At 47.3% G+C, this 23,201-nt stretch overlaps 1 protein-coding gene across 1 annotated transcript in view; it reads right to left on the reverse strand.

Annotated features, from left to right (window-relative positions):
• Positions 1-3,497: 3,497 nt before the first annotated feature.
• Positions 3,498-23,201, reverse strand: part of cacna1ib (calcium voltage-gated channel subunit alpha1 Ib) — a 143,954-nt gene continuing 124,250 nt past the window's right edge. The window contains exons 31-38 of the mRNA XM_030351833.1: positions 22,366-22,444; positions 21,402-21,523; positions 18,889-19,434; positions 16,377-16,517; positions 13,931-14,062; positions 11,070-11,283; positions 8,845-9,092; positions 3,498-6,344 (exon numbers count right to left, since the gene is read on the reverse strand). Of these exons, the coding sequence (XP_030207693.1) occupies positions 5,670-6,344; positions 8,845-9,092; positions 11,070-11,283; positions 13,931-14,062; positions 16,377-16,517; positions 18,889-19,434; positions 21,402-21,523; positions 22,366-22,444 (2,157 nt within the window). The 3' untranslated portion in view covers positions 3,498-5,669. The remainder of the gene's footprint in view (positions 6,345-8,844; positions 9,093-11,069; positions 11,284-13,930; positions 14,063-16,376; positions 16,518-18,888; positions 19,435-21,401; positions 21,524-22,365; positions 22,445-23,201) is intronic.

A 23,201-nucleotide genomic window follows, 5' to 3' on the forward strand; every position in this document is an offset into this window, starting at 1 on the left:
GTACTCGTGTATATCATTACAATAGCGAGCAGAGTAATGCCATGTTTCCTGCTTTGTCGCAGAGATACGATACCAGTGTATTCCTACATTAGCCAGTCTACATGATGTTGACGAGGCCTATACAGACACTTTGTAAAAGTTGAATACTGCTGTTTGCCAATTAGATCCCAGCCCTCAAGCAACATGACTGGTGGTAACAGATATGAAGCAAAATAAAGTTTTATTATTATTATTATTATTATTATTATTATTATTAATCTCAAATCACATTTATGACACTAGATTTGTGACATGAGAAATATTTATTCCCTCATTAATTTTCCTCTTGGGGAAACTCATTAAAAACGTGATTTCCCATGAGTGCTATCACCTCTTGGGATGAAAATTGGAAGAAACTATTTGGCAGCGCCTACTGACCTTGTACTTGGTAGAAATAGTCTCCTAGCAAGATAATTGAACTCCAGCATTTAAATGCAGGAACTATTTCTCCCCAGGAAAGGTGTTATAAAAGGGGTCATTGAGACCGGCTGAGGCACCCGAGAGGAAAGAAGAGTTCAGTGTTCCAAAATGTTCCAGAGTGTTCCAGAGTCTGCACCCTCTGAAAGAAAGGCCCTCTAGACGATATCTAAGGAAAACCACAGAAATACATAAAATCAGAAATATGTAGGACTCTGTGTGTGTGTGTGTGTGTGTGTGTGTGTGTGTGTGTGTGTGTGTGTGTGTGTGTGTGTGTGTGTGTGTGTGTGTGTGTGTGTGTGTGTTAAGTTTGTATGCACATGTGTGTTGTAGGTTCACCTCATTTTCGAATGAAGATTATTACTTTGGTAAAAGGAGAGCTATATGTGAAAAATAAACATCTTTAACATCTTACGCACAATTAAACCTCAACATGATGTGTCATACACCTGTTAAGAACCTTACCCTGATACACTGATATTAGGTTCACTGGTTCAAGAATGACCACGAAGACACTTGGTGTCACCCAAACCGGTCCTCACCCCAACCTGCACTTAAACAGCAAGGTGCCCCCACCCCAACCTGTCCTCACAGCAAGGTTCCCCCACCCCAACCTGCCCTCACCCCATACCGGTCCTCACCGCAAACCTGAGCTCACCTCAACCTGCACCTTGATGGCATTCATCTTAAAAAATCTATTGACTGCAAGTTGCTTTGAATAAAAGCGTAAATGGATGAGCTCAGGGGACTTTTTAATATCATAAAAAAACAACAGAATTCTCTACAGCTGAAAAGGATCACTAGTGGACACCGGTTGCGATCCGTGTGACTGAGCTGACCCACGTAACCAGGCTGCGAACACTGACTCAGAGGGCAGTGTGTGACAATCATCCCCCTGCTGTAGAATGCCACCTGTTTCCTCCTGACCTTGGTATGTGTACGCTCCTTTCCACATGCTGAGCAAGGGACACGTGTGTGTGAGCGCATGAAATATGTATGCGTGCATGTGCGTGCATGTGGGTATGCTACAAATATATATGTGAAAGTCGTTGTGAGTTACATATGTCTGTGTGTCCGTGCATAGAACATATCTTATATTTGTCTGTGTGTGTGTGTGTGTTTTTGGGGGTATGTAAGCCAATTCTCCCTGGGCAGGTGTTCTGTGTGCTGAGCATATGTCTTTGTGTTTCAACATTATTCCATGTGAAGGTGTGTGTGTGTTGGTGTGAATTTGTTTGTGCAGTACATTTATCAGCATACAGGTGTGGATGATGCTGGTGTGTGTATGTGTGTGTGTGTGTGTGTGTGTGTGTGTGTGTGTGTGTGTGTGTGTGTGTGTGCGTGCGTGTTTGTGTATTGGAATGCATGATCGCATGCGAGTCCGACTGACCTTGGGGTTCGGATTGCTTTTTTCTCTGTCCAATCAGCACATTCCCAGGCACATAAAGGCTAATGCCGCTAGCTACCAAACCTCTGGGAACATCAGGGCTTAGCATACACATGCTAATACATGCCGTCTCTCCTCCCATCTCTCAACATCACACTCTATTTGTTTTCAATTTATTTTCTCTAGCAGATCAACCATACTCTTTTTTTAAGTTATTTCTAAAAGTATAATTTATATTATTGTTGTATTCGTATGGATAGGCTTGAGTTTCTGTCACACATCCACATTCACCTCTATCTGCTCTCACCTGTCCCTCGTTAGGGCCCTCGTTAGTAAACAGCTGTCGTCCCTCCGTTCCAGGTGGTAAGGTGTGTGTGATGTTATCACCCCGATGACGAAGACAAACATTGACGTTTGTCCTTGTCCTTTGCTTCATGCAATCATATCTCTTTTACCAATGGCCTAATAAAAAGGGTATCAATGGATATTTTCCCTGAAGGTTTTCAGTATGAATGGACAATATTTAGAAATGTAACCATCTGTGGAGGTAGAGACACCAACTCAATTGTTTGCAGAAGGCTAGGTCCCTTTCTCATCACTAAGGGTTGAGAAAGCTCATTTTCCAGCATGCATTCCTTTAAGATGCCCAAAGGCCTTCTAAAGTCATGGAAAACAGAAATACGTAAATAGTAAGCAGTGAGAACTAGTACTAACACAATACACAATTGCACACAGGTTGTGCAAGGGATTCGTGTTTGTGTGAGTAAATATGTATGTATAATCCAGACGTCCATTACCTTAATGATCCATCCAGAGCCATTAGAGAGAAATGAGGGGAACAGTCATCTCCTCATCTGTCCGTCTCGCCCCACATATTGTACACACATGTTGGCATACTACACACACACAGGTTTACATAGTAGATGTGTGTTTAAGTCACGCCACTGCCACCACCCTGGTTATTAAAATAAATAGCCCACTCCCTCGTTGACTGTGTGTATGTGTGGGTGCACTGTGTGAGCGCGTGGTGTGGGTGTGTTGCATGCATCTGTGTAGTGTGTGTGTGTGTGTGGTGGTGTTGGTGTGTTGTATGCATGTGTGTGTGTGTGTGTGTGTGTGTGTGTGTGTGTGTGTGTGTGTGTGTGTGTGTGTGTGTGTGTGTGTGTGTTTTAGGGGTAGCAAGTAAAGTAACACAAGATAGTCTTCTTGGGACACTAATTGCACTTATTATTCTGCTAGCGCTTTGTATCTGTTTTTAGTGAGTATGTGTGTTTTAGTGTGTGTGTGTTTTTGTCTGCCTGTACACACATACACACACACACACACATGCACACCACATTGTATTACACCGTATTGAGAATATATAATTTTTCCTTTATTCTCTTAGATCTCAAAGACCAGTTGACAGATCCTTTTTCATGGTCCTACTAAATGTGCTCAAATAAGTCAAGGACATTGAGACAGCCAAAACAGTGCAGCAAAAATGTCCTCACCGTTTCCTAAATATGCTGGGAATTCTGTAAATAAAGGAAATAATGTTCTGTCGTCCGAGCTGGGACATGGAATCTAATCATCTTCATCACTACCATCTTCACTACCATCATCATCATCTTCATCATCGTGCTAGATGAATGGAACAAGGATCGAGGAGGAGGAGAGGAGGAGCGGGTCGCTCGTGAAAAGCTAGCTAGCTTTATTAGCATGGTACTAGAATGACATTTACAAAACAAACAAGGAGAGAAAACACATGCATTGAAGAGGAAATCAAAAGGCGGCAAGAGGGGGAAAGAAGGGTTAACACATTCCACTACCTCGAGTCACATGACGTTCCACCACATCACCATTCGAAATGACCTCAGAGCTCCAGGGGATGAATTTAAAATCACATACATCTTTATAAATATACTCTTCCGTAGCCACATTGCCTACCTCACCGTGAGTCTACCGTACCCATATTGCATATCTCAAATAAGGGGGGAAAGTCAACTGCCATTTGGCGATGCCAGCTCTCCTTTCTAAATCAATGCGAACAGAGAGCTAAGGAGAGGACGAAGCAGGACGAAATGATAAAACAGGAGGGCAAGAGACCCTCCCCCCCATCCCACCCTCTCTCTCCTTCATCTATCTGCTTCCAAAGGTTAATGAAATCAAAATGTGGGAGCATACTGCGCTTCGTTGCGGTGGTCTTGTGAAGTGAGTGTGTGTATGTGTGGGTGTGCGCGTGCGTGTGTGTTCTCCTGCATTTGTGTAAAAATGATTTCAGTGTGTGCTACTCTTCACCTGAGTTCCACCTCCAGTGGATTTATAAATAACTGCCTCCAGTCAAAGTATTAATCACCATCTCTTGTATGTCGTGCTTTCATTAAAAACTTGGTAAAACAGGCAGGAAACAGTGCACAGAGTGAAACATGACAGTTGGCCCTCGATGGCTGCCGTTCTTCTGTTGCTGCCCATTGATTAGACTATCTGCTTGTAGATTAAACAACTATTTATTCAGTATATCAGCTGTCCCTCTCCGACACTGTCTCTCTCTCCCTCTACACTACGGCCCACATCATCAAGTACAACAGTCTTCATTCGTCTTTCTGACAGTTGTATTTGTCTTCTTTTATGTATCTGTATAGTCCTCGTATTCGTATCATATATATATGTATAGTCAATAGTTCCATCACTAGTAGATATCGGGTGTACACATTCAAATGATTTCCTTCCATTGCCTAAGGAATGGGGATACCTCTGGTACTGCCACGATGTGCTCAACATAATCTCCATCAGAAACCAGGTGGACTAAAAACTAACTGAAGTATTTTCATTTGTGGGGTCGTGCCAGGGTCACACTGTGGTCATGGCACTCATGCAGACCTGTTAGCTGTTCCTGTTTTAGCCCTTTCCCGGCAGAGCCGAAGGAGTGATGGTGTAGCATTGCTCTGCTCCTTCACCCTCACCGGTTGCTTTGAAGCAGCGGTTCACCCATTCTGCTCTTTGACCCCGCTACCCCCCCACCCCCCCTCCCCCCCTCACCTGCCTCCTCACCTGTTACGGCTATTTTCAGACTAGCCATTACTTTTTTTTGCCCTCCTGCTCTCCTTTTCTTCTCCTCATTGTCATGACTACATCGTCATGACTACATCAACACAACTCCAACACTCTTGTCAAGCACAACGTTAGAACACATCAAGTGGAACAGCGGTTTTCCCGCCCCTGTGGAATTGGCTAAACAGGTAGAAAAAATATTTAGATGTCGATGCTACGGTTGGTGACGGTTCTTACAAAAAACAAATCAAAAACCCTAAACATCTGTACAAAGTTAATTTGTTATTCAAAAAGGATCCCCAGATGATTATTCAACTGCCTTTGAACAAAGTTGTGTTTTTGCGAGGGTGAGACTGAGTGGTGCGTCATGCTAGCCCTGTTTCAAAGAGAACCATTCATTTTGTATCTAGCTAGCTAGCTAAGCTCCCACACCACACCGGTGCTGCTAAATTCTCTTCCAGTGTCTCCAGCAATCAATCCTTCGAGCTAGGGTCTTCACTACGCTAACGCTCCGCTAACGCTCCGCTAATCCCGTCTTCTGCGGTAAAGACGAGACATTCAAACCACGGCAGCCAACCGACCTTGCGCAACCACGCGAGGTGTCAGCGAGAGAGCACACGGACATCTCGCCATTCGTGATGAGCAACAGGAATAGGAAGTTTGTCAGCAGTGGCAGGACCTAACGGACAGCAAGTTAATAGTCTCTCGCCCAGCCATCCGCCATCCCAGAATAGCAAATGGAGGGAGAAAGTAGTGAGTTGGAAGAAGAGGAAAAGAGAGGGGGAGAGGTATTTCATCTGTTTTTTCTGGGGCTTGTGTTCGCTATTTGGCTGTCGCTGCCTCTGTTCACCATGCTAAATCCGCCATCTTGCTCTCCCCGGTACTGTTCCCAGGGGTTGGACAAGTAGCCATGGGCATCGATGCCGCAACACTGGCGGCCATCTTGGCTCCGTGTGGACAGGTTGGCCTGATTGAGGGAGCCGGTGCTGTTACACTTCTTCACCACAGGGGGCTTCAGAGAGACCGGAGAGAGCAGCGACGTCAGCGAAAGGCTGCTCAGCACATCTGAGAGGTGCTCGCTGTTGAACGCCTGGCTGCCGGCACCGCCACGCCCAGACCCCGTGCCCGCCTCCTCGTCCGAGGGATCCATGGAGTCCTGGCGGAGGCCCCCTGGACTGATGCTGCCCCCACAGCTGCTCTGGCTCCTCTGGTGCCCCCTGGTGGCCTGGAGGGTCAGCGCAGTGCTGCGACCCCGCAGTGTGGTCGAGCCATGGGCCTGGGCGGTGTGCGGTGGGGGTGTACTGGTGTAGGAGAGGGGCTGGCTGGGGGGCAAAGGGCAGAGTAGGGGCTGCTGGAGGCCCTGGTGTCCTGTCAGGGTGACGCTGAAGCTCAGCCCCTCCTCCAGGGTGGTCTGCAGGCTGCCGTCGGAGCTGGCTGTAGCCAGGGAGGAGCCGCTGTGGGAGGGGTGCTGTGGAGACGAAGAGGTGGAGGAGGAGGAGGAGGAGGAGGAGGAGGAGGAGGAGATATACAACAGTAAGATCAAGAAAGTCGGTAGTCAACCTTTATGCTGGAAACAGAAAATAAATATGATCTACCGGAAAAAGTGGGAATACAAACAGAAAGCCTACCCCTAAAATGGAATAAGGAGATGAGAAAGTGAAGTAAGAGTGAAGTGTGGAGATGAGTTTTGACTTTGCTAAGTGAGTCACAGCAAGGCTCAACCTCATCCTGACCAACCTTGATGCCACGTAACAATGAACACGACGGAAACGTTTTTCGTTAAACAATGCAGAAAAAACCCCAAGGCAAAACAAAATCCTCTGAAAGGAGTGTGAGGGTAACTGAACAGGAGAAATAAACATACAGAGATCGATGAGGAGATAAAACGGATTAAACAGATAAATAAGCTGGATATCTGAGGTGTGGACCAGAGCAGCCTGGGCCAATTAGCTCAGTGCTACAGAGCATTCATCTGCCAGCTGAGGACCCCACGCAGAAAGAGAGACATAGAGAGAGAGACAGAGAGGGAGAGAGAGAGAAAATAATAATGGAAAAGAAAAACAGGCTTTGCACAACGCGTTCCCAGGGTAACGAGGAAAAACCGACAGAACAAAGGGCTATTTAAGTATGCTTGTGTTTGTTTCAGAAGTCAAACAAGAGAGTGGCGCAAACAATACGTTAAGAGTCTTCTTGAATGCGGCAGGAAATTAGCCGAGATTGCTGTGTTTGTTTTGGTTTCGTCTGGCACGCTCGGACACATCAATGGTATGGCTGTGACTCATCATCATATGTGTTACACGATAACTCTCCTTATAGTTGTCTGATTATGAGGGGATTTTACTCCTCAAAAAGCCGTCACCAAGTTTACCAAGCTTTCCCTCTGGGTACATTGGAAATAATCTTTTTTAAACCGCTCTTGCTGTATACACATTGGGCTGGGTTTCCATTCATTTCAGTGAATACATGTTTCCTCTTCCAAAACCCTCGAAACATAACTATTGTTCTGTATTAACTTTTCTTCTCTTTGACAGGGACAATGTCCAAGTCAAAGTTAATAGCAAGCACTTTCTCAGCCTTCAGAAATATTTGGATTAGTTTTGTAGTGTGGCATGAAAGTGCCACCAAGTTCTATTGGGAATTACAACAAGCAATATTTAATCATTTCGATATACCTGTTTGTCTTTTCTCTCTCTTGAAGGCCAACTCTGAGGCCTTGTTTTAAACGTTTTGTTGCAATCCTATTCTAGCATTTTGCCCCCAGGGCTGGGCTGAAGCCCTCCACGGGCCAGAGCCACCGGTTGGACACCTGCTCAACCGGTGTGAATGTGTACCTAGTTACTGCATCCAGGGGGCCTGGGGCTTGTCACCTGAGGGAAACAAACCTTTGGACCTGCTTGCACATCAGCCAGTACAGAAAGGTAACACACATGCCTCAGTGTTTTGGAACAGGAATGGAATTATCGACAGAAATCAACAATCAACCAACGACCCCTCCCTCCCTCCCTCCCTCCCTCCCTCCCTCCCTCCCTCCATCCCTCCTTACTTCCATCCATCCCTCCCTCCCTACATCCATCCCTCCCTCCCGACATTCAACCAACCCTCCCTCTCTCCCTCCCTAAATTTGTGATGGGAGCAAATTAACCTCAACATCTTCCCTAAATGGATGGAACATCAATGTAGCGATTGACTTGAGTAAAGCAGTAAAGTTAAAACAGTCAATGAAATGTTAAATTCCATAGGGATGAATCAAAGAAACGCAAAGGTAGTGCGGGTAGATCGTGTGACATTCAGAACAAATGGAATTGAAAAAAAAAGATTTGGGGGGGCGGGGGGCGCCCCTCCCTCCCTCCCTCCCTCCATCCCTCCATCCCTCCCTCCCTCCATCCCTCCCTCCCTCCATCCCTCCTCCCCTTCATCCCTCCCTCCATCCCTCCTCCCCTTCATCCCTCCCTCCCTCCATCCCTCCTCCCCTTCATCCCTCCCTCCATCCCTCCTCCCCTTCATCCCTCCTCCCCTTCATCCCTCCCTCCCTTCATCCCTCCTCCCCTCCATCCCTCCCTCCATCCCTCCTCCCCTCCATCCCTCCTCCCCTTCATCCCTCCCTCCCTCCCTCCATCCCTCCTCCCCTCCATCCCTCCCTCCCTTCATCCCTCCTCCCCTCCATCCCTCCATCCCTCCATCCCTCCCTCCCTCCATCCCTCCCTCCCTCCATCCCTCCCTCCCTCCCTCCATCCCTCCATCCCTTCATCCCCCCATCCCTCCCTCCCTCCATCCCTCCCTCCCTTCATCCCTCCATCCCTCCATCCCTTCATCCCTCCATCCCTCCTCCCCTTCATCCCTCCCTCCCTCCATCCCTCCCTCCCTCCCTCCCTCCCTCCATCCCTCCATCCCTTCATCCCCCCATCCCTCCCTCCCTCCATCCCTCCCTCCCTTCATCCCCCCATCCCTCCCTCCCTCTGTCCTCCCACCTGGGAACAGAGGTCCCTGCTGTGGACGGCCGGGGAGCGGAGGGAGGCCCACGAGGCGGGGGAGGCCAGCCTTGACGGGTCTATCCTGCTCGGGTCGGCGTCTGGTGGCGGGCTGCCGTGCGGGGCCACATGGGCCGGGTGGAAGAAGTCCGCCGGGAGGGGGAAGGAGGGCAAGGCTGAGCCCTCCTCCTCCTCCTCCTCCTCCTTCTCCCTGACTCCTCTGGCACCGCCTGCTCCCAGGTCGCCCGCTGGAACACACAAGGTGGTTCAAACAACAGCCGGTGAATTCACTTTATGCAGGCATCGGCCGTTAAACAGGAAGTAAACAGGAGGACGTCTCCCCTTTCGGTTCCGATGTTTTCATGGGCGCTGTCCTTGACCAGCGGAGACGGACAGGAAGGGGATTTGGAGAAGAGAGGGATTGACGTGTAGTGTAGGTCCGCGTTTTAGAGTTCAGCCAGTGGTCGCTAGAAGCTGTATGGCCTGCATGGTTAGCAAACCAGTGGGTGGAGCCACCGCTTTGCCAGTGTCTAGCCTTTTATAATGCAGGCGGTGACCTCCCCCCCCCCCCCCCCCCCCCCAACCCTCCCTTTGGGGAGCTGAAGTTTCAAGTCTGAGAGCGCTCCGGAGGTTCCACGCGGTGCAGGTCGGGCTACTTTGGGACAAAGTGCTGAGTGCGCCATAACGCGTCATTCATCAACGTCAAACAGGGATCCGTCACCCCCCCCTTACCACCCCCCCCCCCCCCCCCCCTCCCCCCACCAGACGTCGCCCATCTATCACGGAGGTAATTGATTAGGAGGTCAATCAGCGTGGAGACGACCTCCACACCGGGTGATGGTCGTATCTCCGCGCCCTGCTGCCGCCGCCGGCCGCTCAGGTGGATCTCCTCCCTCACGTGAGCGCGATACCGATCAAGGTCACGGCAAAGTCGGGACGTAATCAACCGACGCCGCTCAAACAGCAGCGGAAAGGACGCCGATAACGGATAATGAGGAGTGCGGACGTAAGGGGTTTTATTAAAGCGACGCACGGATTATACGGACCGTATGGAAATATGCAAACGCAACGGATGGGGTTTTTGCTAATGGGAAGAAAGGCTGTTCTGCTCCGGTGGAATCAAAGGTAAATGCAATCCAAAGATGGTTCCACTACAGTGTGCCTGGCGGGAGAGTTTCGCAGGTTCTTAGAGAACCCACGGGTCCTTTTTAAAGCCTGCGATGAATCAACGTTCAGCCATTCAAGGTCTTCTATCAGCTCTGAAATTAAAGGACGCAAAAGAGAACGTGGGTAACGGGTTGGATATCCTTTTCACAGATTAAGAATCCATTCCCTCAAACGGCTTTTTGAAAATGATTGATCAACTTTACGAAGGGCCCCCATATACCACCAGGTTTATTATGGGATGGCCGAATGGATAGATCAACCTACCAGCCTACCCCAGTTGACTGTGCCACCTGTCTGATCTACCAATCATACATCTGGGTGGACCACTTTGATAACGTCCCTACACGGTACACATGGAAACGGCTCGTCAACAGCCGAGACCCCACAGCCGTGTCACAGAAGCAAAATGAAGGTCTTTAAATGTCTGCGTCCAAAACGGACGAGTCGCCTTTGAAGTAAACCAAAAATGTCAGCTCTTAACCAAGCTGTGTTAAATTAATAATCCTGTCTAAAAAACGTTGACATTGTTATAAAAAATGGCACACCACTACTGGTGGTGTGCAACGCACACCGGGTCCCATGTTACCATTTTGGGTAGTACGTCACTTTGCCTGGGCTGAACTCTATTCCTGTTTAAGCGACACAGACATTTCTGAAAAGTTACAATGGGATTTAAAAGGAGAGTGAATCACTGTAGCAATAACCCTAAGTATCAGATATTAGTTCCCATATGACCACGACTCAGGGGTTCTGTACTTCTGCTTGGCAGACTTGGTGTGTGGACTTGATCTGTGTTCCAACAGCTTATCCGAAGAGGAGGCGGCCTGGTAGTGTCTGGTGTGTCTCTTTGGGTCTGTCCTGAGGGAGGGGAGCCCAGATAGGGCCGATGGTATCTAGGTTTCGACATGTGGTCTCGGAACAGTCAGGGCGATCTATTGGACATCCTTTTTCCTCTTTGAACCTAAACGTGCTAGCCTAAGCGATAGCTGCAAACAGAAAAACTCTTTCTAGGTTTTCTTCCTTGTTTTTTTTTTTTAATCTCAGACTGATTCTCCTACCTTGAGTTTCTGTGAGGCCAGCGTTGGCGTGCCGTGCTGCACCTGAGCGTCCCAGCGAGGTTGGGGCGGAGCGGGGCAGGAGCCCTTCCTCCAGCCACCACCGGAGACCCTCCTCCCCCCCACTGCTGTCCGGGCTGACGGGGTCAGAGCCTCCCCGGGACCCCACCTCGCGCTGCTCCTCTGGGCTGGGACAGGAGCTACCGCCCCTCTGGGGCTGGTGGTGACAGAGAGAGAGAGAGAGAGAGAGAGAGAGAGAGAGAGAGAGAGAGAGAGAGAGAGAAAGAGAGAGAGAGAGAGAGAGAGAGAGAGAGAGAGAGAGAGAGAGAGAGAGAGAGAGAGAGAGTGAGAGCGAGAGAGTGAGAGAGAGAGAGAGAGAGAGAGAGAGAAAGAGAGAGCAAGAGAGCAAGAGCGAGGGAGAGGTTATTTTAGATTGATCAACTTTAATGATCAGGGGAAAAATAATCTACCACCACACAACAGAAATAAACGTGGGAAAACAGATCCAGCGCATAAAAGCCCAGGACTGTGGGTTCCAGCACCCCCAGGGTACAACAGCAATAATGGCTGCAGAGGTTTGAAGGTCTTTTAGAGCCCCGCAACCTCACAGAGCAGCAGCACGGCATTAGTGGGCGTTGTTTGCATTCTTGAAACACCTTTGAGAGAAGATGACTCCCACAGTGTCCACTGGTTTTCCATTCAACCTAATTTCTGAGTTCAACATGAGTGCCCCCAAGATAGTGGTCCTGCGCGCTAGTAAAGCCCCCATCACCTGCCTCATCCGAGCATCCGAGTGGTGGCTCAGCGGTTACCTGGTTGGCTTAAACCCGATTAGCTACCGCACTGCCCAAGGTAATGGAAATGCAAATCTACTGGGTAAAAACCACCCAACAGACGGCTGGATAATTTATACGCATCTGACTACAGCAGCTTCTTCTGAGTAGTGCATAAGAATGACCAAGGGCAAAGAACATTTGAACAAAGTCAGTCTGCGTTCACTAGATAAAGAGAGTATCTAGGTGGATACAGCACCAGGAGAAGTGCATATGTTAAGGAGTGAGTGGGAGAGAGAGCGAGAGACAAAATACCACACTTTTCCTCCCGGAATAACAAAAACTAATTCAGATCTTCCTCTGAGAAAAGGCAAATGTGATTCAATTTGCGGCTCAACATGTCACTGCACGCCACGGATTAAGATAAACCGAGCCTCTTCCTCGTCCTTCTGGCTTCATGATTGATTGCTTAATGAACTTCTGAAGAGAGGAAGAGAAAGGAACGATACATGGGCATGTATGTCATGGCTTTAACTATGGATATAGAGGGGAATCTAAGGGGAAGGATACTGTGGTGTTGTGTATACGACTCACAGCTGAATGGTTCTGGGTTTGAACACCAATGTCCATAGCCTACCCTGTAGGCAACCATGAGCAGAGATGCCCTAACCCCCTTCCTGCCCTTTATGGACCTGTATCTGAATTCACTCTCATCATCATCTAGGTGGATAAAGAAATCTGCTAAATGAATGACAGTAACTAGATACTACTCACAAAGTCTTTGATGAACTAACAAAAGTGTAATGACATGAAAATCCTGGGGAATTGTAGACAATATAAATAAATGTCACAATGTGCTGGAATACAAAATACCTTTCTAAACAGTGTAACTGAGGTTCATTACACCGGAATGGGGAAATATAAAGTATGGTATCTGACTAAAACTAGTTTCTCTTCTCGCTGATGTTTCAAATTTCATGTTTTGATCAGTTAAAGGGCAAGTATTTTCAGCGTAATTAATTTAGATTTTAAAACTGGATGTCACGATTCGTTGTTGACGATGCAACACTATTAAAAGATGGTAAATGTTGATTGGCCCATGGGGTTCCAATGCTAATACTGGTGGCGGTGAAACAGACCAGATTGAAAGAGCGAGAGAAGTGTGGGGAATAGAGATGATCCGGATGAGAAGACACACGACAAGTGCACAAACACACACACACACACACACACACACACACACACACACACACACACACACACACACACACACACACACACACACACACACACACACACACACACACACACACACACACGTACACACACACACACACACACAACCATAAACATGTAAATGCGGGGGATTAGGGGAGAGCACATGTAAGCAAATTGACAGAGCAAGCACGTAAAGACGCTGATAAGGATAAGCAAACAAATCGAAACAATACACATAAACGTCCTTGAATGAATAATGCACAGACTTGATTTACACACAGAGATAAAAAAAAAAAACGGACACACCCAGCCAAACACACACACACACACACACACATACTCAAATTAAACAGATGCATGCAGATTTAAGCCCATTGTGCACATATGTACATTCAGAGACCCTTACCATCAAATGCTAATGGCCACTTGCATTCATACACACATGTGCGCCCACACGCACGTCACACACACACTAACCCAGGGTGTTACACCACAGGGAGCAATATTGGCTCGGTGGGAGACAGGTGTGTTAATCAGCTGGAAGAGTGTGTAAATAGTGATTAATGACATGCTCCAGGATTAAAATACAGGTGTGTATGTGTCTGTGTGTGTGTGTGTCGAGACCAGTAGCTGGTGTAAGAGTGAGTCTCTGTGTGTGAATTTGTTAGACTGAATGAGTGTTTACCTGTGTATCTAGGACCAGTAGCTGGTGTGTGTCTGTACGTGTGTGCGCGTACCTGTGTATCTCGGACCAGTAGCTGGTGTGTGTGCATGTGTGCGTGTGTGTGTGTGTGTGTGTGTGTGTGTGTGTGTGTGTGTGTGTGTGTGTGTGTGTGTGTGTGTGTGTGTGTGTGTGTGTGTGTGATTGTGTACCGGCGGATCTGGGAGCAGCAGTTGGTACATGCTGTGTTCGTCCAGGCTGAGGTCATCAGGCAGCGCCAGGGAAGACTTGTCTGACATCTGCTCTGACATCAGAGACGCCTGCTCCACTTCGGCCAATCGGATCTGCCAAACAAACACATGGAGCATGATGTCATCCTGACGATGAACGCTGACTTAACCGCACATCAACTAAGGTGAATAAGAACTATTCTGCTCGCATGCAGTTCACCTTTCAACCTATGAGCGATGGTAGCACTTTAGAACTAGTAGATAATAATAACAGTGAATCCCTCATTTATTAAGCATTGATCATACATGAATAACATTTGGATTCTTGAATCCTTCGGCCATGTTCCACTCAGATAAACACACACCATCCTTTCCTACACTTATCCTCACGGCTTATTGAAAGGTTGCTCAAACTCTGCCTCAAACACAGCCGTTCTCTGTGCCCAGAATTCTTGCTGCGTGCGGGTTACAGTTTGTTTGTGGGCACAAATGGACAAACCTACCCTGCCAGTTCGAATGTGCCCACTGGTGTGGGACAAACCAAGATCCAGCTATGAGAAGCACTGGTTTGGAATAGAATGGATGTCAAAGGCTCGCCATCTGCCCAGTTTCGGTTCACGCCCACACGGCGAGAGAGGGTGGGTGGCACACAAATCATGGATGATTTACATGTCGACAATTACCAACAAACCGGCCAAATACTATGCCTTAGTAAGCATCTATAAATTACACTTAAAGGCTGGAGATGCCACAAACACCATTGCATCAGTCCCAAGTATAAGTAGTTATATGTAGTCAGGCATATTGGTCACTTTGGATGAACTCACAGAACAGACTAATGGTTTAAAACTCAACAAATCATAAATTGCAGCATTATCGAGCGTCTATAAACCCTAATTAACACGTTACATAGTTTCTAAATCATCAATTTAGGCATTATGAACCATTGTCTCATTATCTTATTTATTATTTATCACGGATTAAGAATTGCTTGCTAATATTCATGTAGGATCAAATCTTTTCAAATGCTGTATTCCCTATTAATTGCTACCTTATTAATACCTTAAAGTTGCAGTTATAGCAATGTGCAAGAAAATAGTTTTACCAGCGTTTTGACTAAACACTTTCATTGCCAAAGCATTAAAACACTTAAACAAAGGAAAACAAATGGCAGCCTAGTAACATAAAAAGTTAAAGATAAAATACAAAACATGGAAAACATATCATGAAATGAAATGGACACACACACACACACACACACACACACACACACACACACACACACACACACACACACGCACGCACACACGCACACACACACAAAGTCACACACCGCTCCACATGTCATATGAATGTTCCACTGAATTGTAATCAACACACATGTCTCCTAGCCCTCCTTAATCTGTAACCCTGCCATCCCATGACATGCAATGTTTTTTCAGTCAGCAATCTGATTGGTTTGTGTGTGTGTGTGTGTGTGTGTGTGAGTGTGTGCGTGTGCGTGTGCGTGTGTGTGTGTGTGTGTGTGTGTGTGTGTGTGTGTGTGCGTGTGTGTGTGTGTGTGTGTGTGTGTGTGTGTGTGTGTGTGTGTGTGTGTGTGTGTGTGTGTGTTTGTTTGTATGCGTTTATGGGCTTGTACATATGGGTAGGTTTGTATGTGTGTGAGCGTGTATTGTCGTGTGTCAGTGTGTGTGTGAGCTGTCATGTGCCATTGGCAGACATTCAGCCCCCCCCCCTTCCATCCCATAGTCAAAGACTACAAAGACCAGCGTATGATTGGGTGTCGCATCCAAGCGATACTCACAGAAACCACTTGAAATCCATCATAATTGTATTCATAATCAGGAAAATGAGCGCATGTTAATCACTATCTTGGTAAACAGAACATACTAGAATTACACAAACTTCTATCCAGTCTGTTTATCAGTTGTGCTAATCGAAAGGAAAATATATAAGTCATATCTATGTCGTACATATTTACGTATGTATTACGTATTCATGCACTGTCTTTTGATTGGCTTAGCTTGGTTGTAGAGATACTGCTGAGGCAATCTATTTGGTTTATTCAAAGAAAATGTTGGGAAACAAATAAAGTATCAGGGTTTGGTCCATTCCACGTTTTCAACAATTTTATATTTGTACATTTTACAGAGGTTTGGCGGGCAAATTAACAGGGCTGGGTAGTGCATTGTAAGTGAGGGGTGTTGGCTGTCCAACTGAAAGGCACTGTATTTGACTCATTTTTATAAGACAGTATAACTTATCTTTTCCTTTTTTTTGCAGCATAAAGCTGTATTGTTTAACTGCTACATTAAGAATGTGAACATTTGTAATTTGAAGAATACAATTGCATTTCGAAAAATAAAATAACCAAAATATCAAAACGTGTGTGCGTGCGTTCATGCTTGCGTGCGTATGTCTGTCTCACCTCCTGGGAGTGCGCTCTGCAGTCTCTGCAGGTTGGCAGGGGGCAGTAATGGTGGAAGACGGAGCCAGACAGGTTGTCTATCAGCTCGCCCTCGAGGGAGTCTTTAATCAGCAGAGACACACTGTCCAACCACTGGCTCTCCTGCAACACATACACACAGGCACACGCATGCAGACACACATATGCACACACACAAAGAGACACATGAATGCGCAAGTACACACACATACACACACATGCACGATCACGCATGCACACACACAAATGCCTCATTAGAATGAAATGATGGAAAACATTGGGGGATGTACAGTATATATTAGCCCTCTTATACCAGCGTCCAAGGTGGTCAGCTAGCTACTGTAAGATATTCAAACCACCAACAATGCCAATAAGTCAGGTAGAGTCACCCAGTACCACTCTATAAAACACAAACATGAACAAGGAGAGGAATGTTTCCCACCAAGGACATCCAACACTGAGTCAGGTTGCAGACCTTGAAGAAGGGGCTTCACACACAGGTGTGTGAATTAAACACTTCCCAATGGTGGAAAAACATAGGGACGGAGGGAGCAGAGAGTGTGGAGGGTATTTTTGGGGTTGCATATTTAAACAATCTCATTCTTTACAACACTCAAATCGTACATACAGCCTCTTTAAATGACTACAGTGAGATACAAAATGGTGGCCCTGTTGCCCTACTGATGGTGCTCTTAAGCCCACCCAAAGCCCCGGGGATAGCTGTTTCGTTGAGGCCGTCCTATTCCTCCAGGTCATCTGTTTTTAGAAAGATGATGACTCCAGTAATCTTAACGTCTGCTAAATGGGGATATTATTTTTAAATTGCTCTTTAATCGCCTGGCTTCCAAGATAATGGAAGTGAATTATGACCATGTCAGCGTAAACATCACATTATTAACCAGGAAATACCTCAGTGGCTTTCTATCCATCTCCTTAGTCGATACATTACCATCCAATTCCACTGAGCGACCGGGCTTAACAGTTTTAATGAATAATGATAGCCCCTTGAGGAACATGATCCTTTCAATATATTACTCCTCAATATCATTTACCCTTTTGATTGAGTCAACAGAAGCCCTTAGTAAACACAATACGATCTAAATGTTCCTTAATATCGGTTTGTATTTGTTGTCTGTAAATAAAAAACAAAGAGCACACAGTACAAAATATTATTTTCTATATATTATTTTCTATATTAACTAGTCCCATCTGATAAATGTTTGAATGTCAAGATACGTAAAATGCTAACCCACGCTGTCAGCCGTCATATATATATATATATATATATATATATATATATATATACATATATATACAGTATACACTACCGTTCAAAAGTTTGGGGTCATATAGACAATTTCATGTTTTCATGAAAACTCACGCTTTTATTCACCGTTTTCTGCTGTGATAACACAATTGCACAAGGGTTTTCTAAACATCAATTAGCCTTTTATCACCTGTAGGAATCTGTACACCTACGTAGATATTCCATTAAAATCAGCCGTTTAAAGCTAGAATAGTCATTTATCAATTTAACAATGTCTAGACTGTATTTCTGATTAATTAATATTATCTTCATTGAAAATAACTGTGCTTTTCTTTAAAAATTTCTAAGTGACCCCAAACCTCTGAATGGTAGTGTAAATATTGAAAAACAACCTGTTCTATTGTTTACGTCAGGGAACAGGCTGAAAAAAGATGCTTGAAAATATACAATTTCCACGGAGATGAATTTGTGTATTTGTCATAACTTTCCCTACTGGTATCATACTCTGTGAATGTAATATTATTTTTAACCGCTACTGGCTGTGTGTGCATTAGGTCATTTGAGTTATCATTGACATGACAGTGAATAAATATTTATTCTTCCGAACACAAAAGATATGTTCTCTATCAGCTTTTCTTCTGTCTGGCAGGGCATCTTGCAAGTTGAAGCTCGCGGCCAGCAGTTTTTCATACCTTCTTCTGCACTATTAGGAGCCTAGTTGCCTAGTGTGGCATTTAGGGGCACCAAAGTTATTTTGGGAATAACATATTTTGATTTGTGTAGATACTATAGTTCTGGGCTATACCATGAAAGAGTGCTGATATCTACTGATCCTTCAAGATAAGTCTGTTATGTTTACTGGTTACTGTTCAATCAGAATGATCTGTCATCCTCCACAAACGATTCAGTCAATAATCTCTCAATCTTATTTGTCATGCTCTGGTAATGTCGAGTCTTGAGTTGTGTACATGTGTGATCTCTTTCTCTCTCTCTCTCTCTCTCTCTCTCTCTCTCTCTCTCTCTCTCTCTCTCTCTCTCTCTCTCTCTCTCTCTCTCTCTCTCTCTCTCCCTCTCCCTCTCCCTCTCTCTCTCACTGTCTGTCTGATCTCACATAAAAACACAACCAATAACAAACCTACAGAAACAAACACAGACCCCAACTCCTCCACCCAAACAGCCTCCACCCAATCAGCCTCCACCTCCTACAGCCCCACACCCTCCACTCACCTGCGCCGGGGAGTACAGCCTGCATCTGCGGTGCCTCTGTGCTTCGTACTGTGTGCTTCCTCCCCCGCCACCTCCTCCTCCTCCTCCTCCTCCTCCTGCTCCGCCTCCTCCTCCTCTCAACGCCACCGGCCCCCCGCCAGCCCCACCCGGCGGGGGCCCACCCTGGCCCATCATCATCATCATCCCAGCTCCGGGTCCTCCTCCTCCGCCTCCGCCGCCGCCGCCGCCGCCGCCGCCGCCGCCGCTTCCTCCTCCGCCGACGGAGGCCCCGGTTGCCCCGGCGACGGCTCCCAGCCCCCCGGTCATGCAGCAGAGGCCCCCCTGCGCCAGCTCCAGCTCGATCTCGGCGTCCATCTCGGCGTCCTCCTGCGCCTCCTTGTTGGAGTCGTCCAGGTGCTTCATGAGCACGGCCACCACCACGTTGATGAGCACGAACTGGGCGGTGAGCACGAAGGACACGAAGTACAGCGGCGAGATGAACTGCAGGCCCGCGTGGCAGCCGTAGTCGCTGCTCGACTGGCCGGGGGGGCAGTCCCTCAGGGTGTCCTGGGGACGGGGGACGGGGGGCGGGGGGGAGGGCGGGAGGGTTGGGGTGGGCGAGAGAGGTTGGGAGGCAGATAGAGAGAGAGAGGGTGGGAGGTAGAGAGGGAGAGAGAGGGTGGGAGGTAGAGAGGGAGATAGAGAGGGTGGGAGGCAGATAGAGAGAGAGGGTGGGCGGCAGAGAGAGAGAGAGAGAGAGAGAGAGAGAGAGAGAGAGAAAGAGAGGGTCAGAGGCAGAGAGCGAGAGAGATAGAGGGTGGGAGGCAGAGAGAGAGGGTGGGCGGCAGAGAGAGAGAGAGAGAGAGAGCGAGAGAGATAGAGAATGAGAGAGAGGGGGACCGGGTGGAAGAGAGGGATGAAGGGGTGGTGGGAGGCAGAAAGAGAGGGAAAGAGAGATGAAGAGTAAGAGAGAGGGGGACAGGGGGGAAGGGAGGGAGGGAGGGAAGAAAGGAGAGTGAGAGAAGGAGGGAGGAAGAGAAGAGGAGAGAGGCAAAGGGTGGGCAAAGAAATCAGAGGGTGACGGGAAATAAATTGAGGAGACAGTGAGTCGGGGTGAGACGAATGGTGCCAGAGTGGAAATGGGAGCAGAGGAAGCAGGAAGTGAGGTGAGATGACGGATTAGTAGCGGTAGACCGACAGCGAAGACGCAAGAAAGTTGCCGTGAGCGGCGGCAAAGTTGTCAAAATGAAAAAAAAAAGTGCCTGCATCCCTGAGTCCGTGATGCAGCTCTTTTTAACAAACTTCAAGCAACTAAACGTTCTGGTGATTTAACATAAGAAGTACAGACTTGTATGTACAGCGCCCATCCGCACTAGAGAGTAACTTGCCTTTCTGTTTCTGTTCTAGCCGTCATCCACCAAGAATTCCCTAATTCAGTCACTAATAACATCCCTAAACCATCTTCTTAATGCGAGGTCCATTTGTTGTACCAAGGACTACATAATATGCTCCACCTCATCAACTATCTATGGTGAATGAACCACAAAACATAGCAGGAAAGACCCTCGTTCACCCTGACTTGCAGAATCTACATTTCCGGAGACGAGGAACACATAAAGCTATGGCGCCGGCCTCTGTGGGCTCCGTCGGGAGGCTAACGGAGGTAATTCAGTAGTGTGATTCAACGCCAAGTACAACTTTCTACCGCTGTCCCCCGCCTGCTGCCACCCATAGTCCGTCTGAAAGCATAATCAGTCCTGATCGTCTCAACTCCCCCTGCGGTGTGTCAAACGCTTCAGGTGTGATTGCAAAACATTCTTGCACAAGGGTCTGATTAGCTGCACAAAGGAGGTAGCTCAGATTGCCAAGGAAAGAAAGAAAGAGAGAAAATTTATAAAAAAAAAAAAAAAAGAAATTGAACATCATCTTAAAATTGTAGGGCTGGCCCGAATACATAATTTCAGGCTTGGAAAAACTGTCTCCTTCGAGGTTTGGGTTAAATTATTGTTCTGTCAGCTTCTGCATGCCGCTGGGGAACGCAGGTGGTATAAACAACAAAGGGTTCTCCCCGTGTGGGTGCCGGTCCGATGACCACGTTCAAACCAAGACAGCATTACTTACTGGGGTCAACTCACCACCCTCAATCAGAAACGAAATTCAGAAAGTAATTCTTTGTACATAGATGGGGGTGGCGATGCAGCATTTTCAATGGAGTGCTGGTGTAAGGGTGGAGGTGTGTGGTGGAGGTTCAGGCCATAGACGGTTGGAGAGTATGAAGGGTGTGGTTGTAGAGGTGGAGGTGTATTAGAGGACAGCAGGGTGTAGGTGGAAGTGTATTAGAGAACAACAGGGTGTAGTGGTGTTGGTTGAGGTGGATTAGGACATCAGGGTGTAGAGGTGTAGGTGGAGGTGTATTACAGTACAACAGGGTGAGGCCATGCGGTTGGGGGTGCATCAGAGTACAAACAGGGTGTAGCGGTAGATGTGGAGGTGTATTAGGACGATAGGGTGTAGCCATGCGGGCGGAGGCGTACCTTCATGATGCCGTTCCAGTTGTCCCCGGTAGAGACCTGGAACAGCGTGAGGAAGGCCATGCCGAAGTTCTCGAAGGTGGCGTGGCGACTCATCCCCTCACATGGGTAGTCAGCGTTACAAACTGGGAGGGGAACGCACACCACAACTCATAACTACACAACACGTAAATCAACAACACACACACTTATAGCAAACAAGACAGGTCAAATCGAGCACCACATCGATAGAAAGACCAATGCAAGCAGACCGACAGAGGGATAGATGGAAAGACAGACTGACGGATTGATAGATTGATACCATCTGGAGTGTTGGTGCTTCAGGTGGGATTTGCATGAGGGTTTTTGGGGGGGATCAAAGGGCCTATGTTTGGGTAATGGGTTTGTCAACGCGGGAACACAGGGGGCACCAGGCAGCAGCCGGTGGCCGGCGCCTGAGATCCAGCGGATACATTATTAAACATGGCGGCCATGTTGTGCATCTCAATGAGAGTGTTGGCGGGGGGTGTTTGATCCAGAGCACCCGGCCACAGGGAGAGGCGCTGGGATGACCGCCTCTCGCCGAAATGTATTCAGCGATCAGCGAGACGCAGTCATCTCAGCGCCCGAGGGACTTTTCAAACCTGCACTATGCTACTCTCAGTTAATTGTGTTTTTCTGGTCACACAGACAGATGCGTGTGCTTCTGGCTGCAGCATGGCTATATAGCTCTATCATATCAGATGACACTGTCATCTGACAATGTTGATCATGTTTAGCTATATCACTAGAGGCGGCTAATGAACACTAACAGAGTGCTGTAATAGAGCTGTCATGAGCGGGGGGTGATTCTGGACTTTTCCTGGATTATTCCAGTTCGACCAAGTACAGTTGAACATCAGTTAGAGGATGTGATTCTGGATTATTCAGGTTCGGACCAGTCACTAGGTACTTCCAGATTGTTCCAGGTTGTTACGGTTCCTCTCACCTAGCTCCCCAAACAGCTCCACGCCCAGCGCAGCGTAGATGAAGAACAGCAACATGAAGAGCAGGCCCAGGTTACCAACCTACACACACACACACACACACACACACACACACACACACACACACACACACACACACACACACACACACACACACACACACACACACACACACACACACACACACACACACACAAAAACACACAAACGCACACACACACATGAAAAGGTTAATAAACAACAATCACATTTCTACATTGAAGCTTGGGCCTCCGCTATTTAATGAAATATAACTTTCTAATGTTTTCTGTGGTGAAATATTGTAAAATACTGCTTTTAATTTAGTCAAACCTAGACCTACAGGGCACAAAATATGAACCATTGAATAAATATTGTACAGAAAAACAACCTTTTCACATATTCATCGTACTGCATAGGAGTGACTCAAACAATATATCTGGAATGAGTTTCCCCTCTCTGACATCCTGCCGCCCTATGCTACCCAACAGCTACGCTACGCTGCTGCTAGGCTACGGTACACACAGAGACACAGAACCCCCGGGCAGCTAGTGGCACAATCCATCAGTCACCTGGTGGTGTGCCCCCCCAACAGACACTGCGAACCCCAGTATTATGATTAACACACAGCGCCTCACTGTGTGTGTGAGTGTGTGTGTGTGTGTGTGTGTGTGTGTGTGTGTGTGTGTGTGTGCGTGCGTGCGTGCGTGCGTGCGTGCGTGCGTGCGTGCGTGCGTGCGTGCGTGCGTGCGTGCGTGCGTGCGTGCGTGCGTTGACATCATAAATACCAGTGATGATTCTGGATGCCTTACAGAGGGGA

Source organism: Gadus morhua, chromosome 3 (genome assembly GCF_902167405.1).
Source record: "Gadus morhua chromosome 3, gadMor3.0, whole genome shotgun sequence".
In the NCBI taxonomy this organism is placed as follows: Eukaryota; Metazoa; Chordata; class Actinopteri; order Gadiformes; family Gadidae; genus Gadus; species Gadus morhua.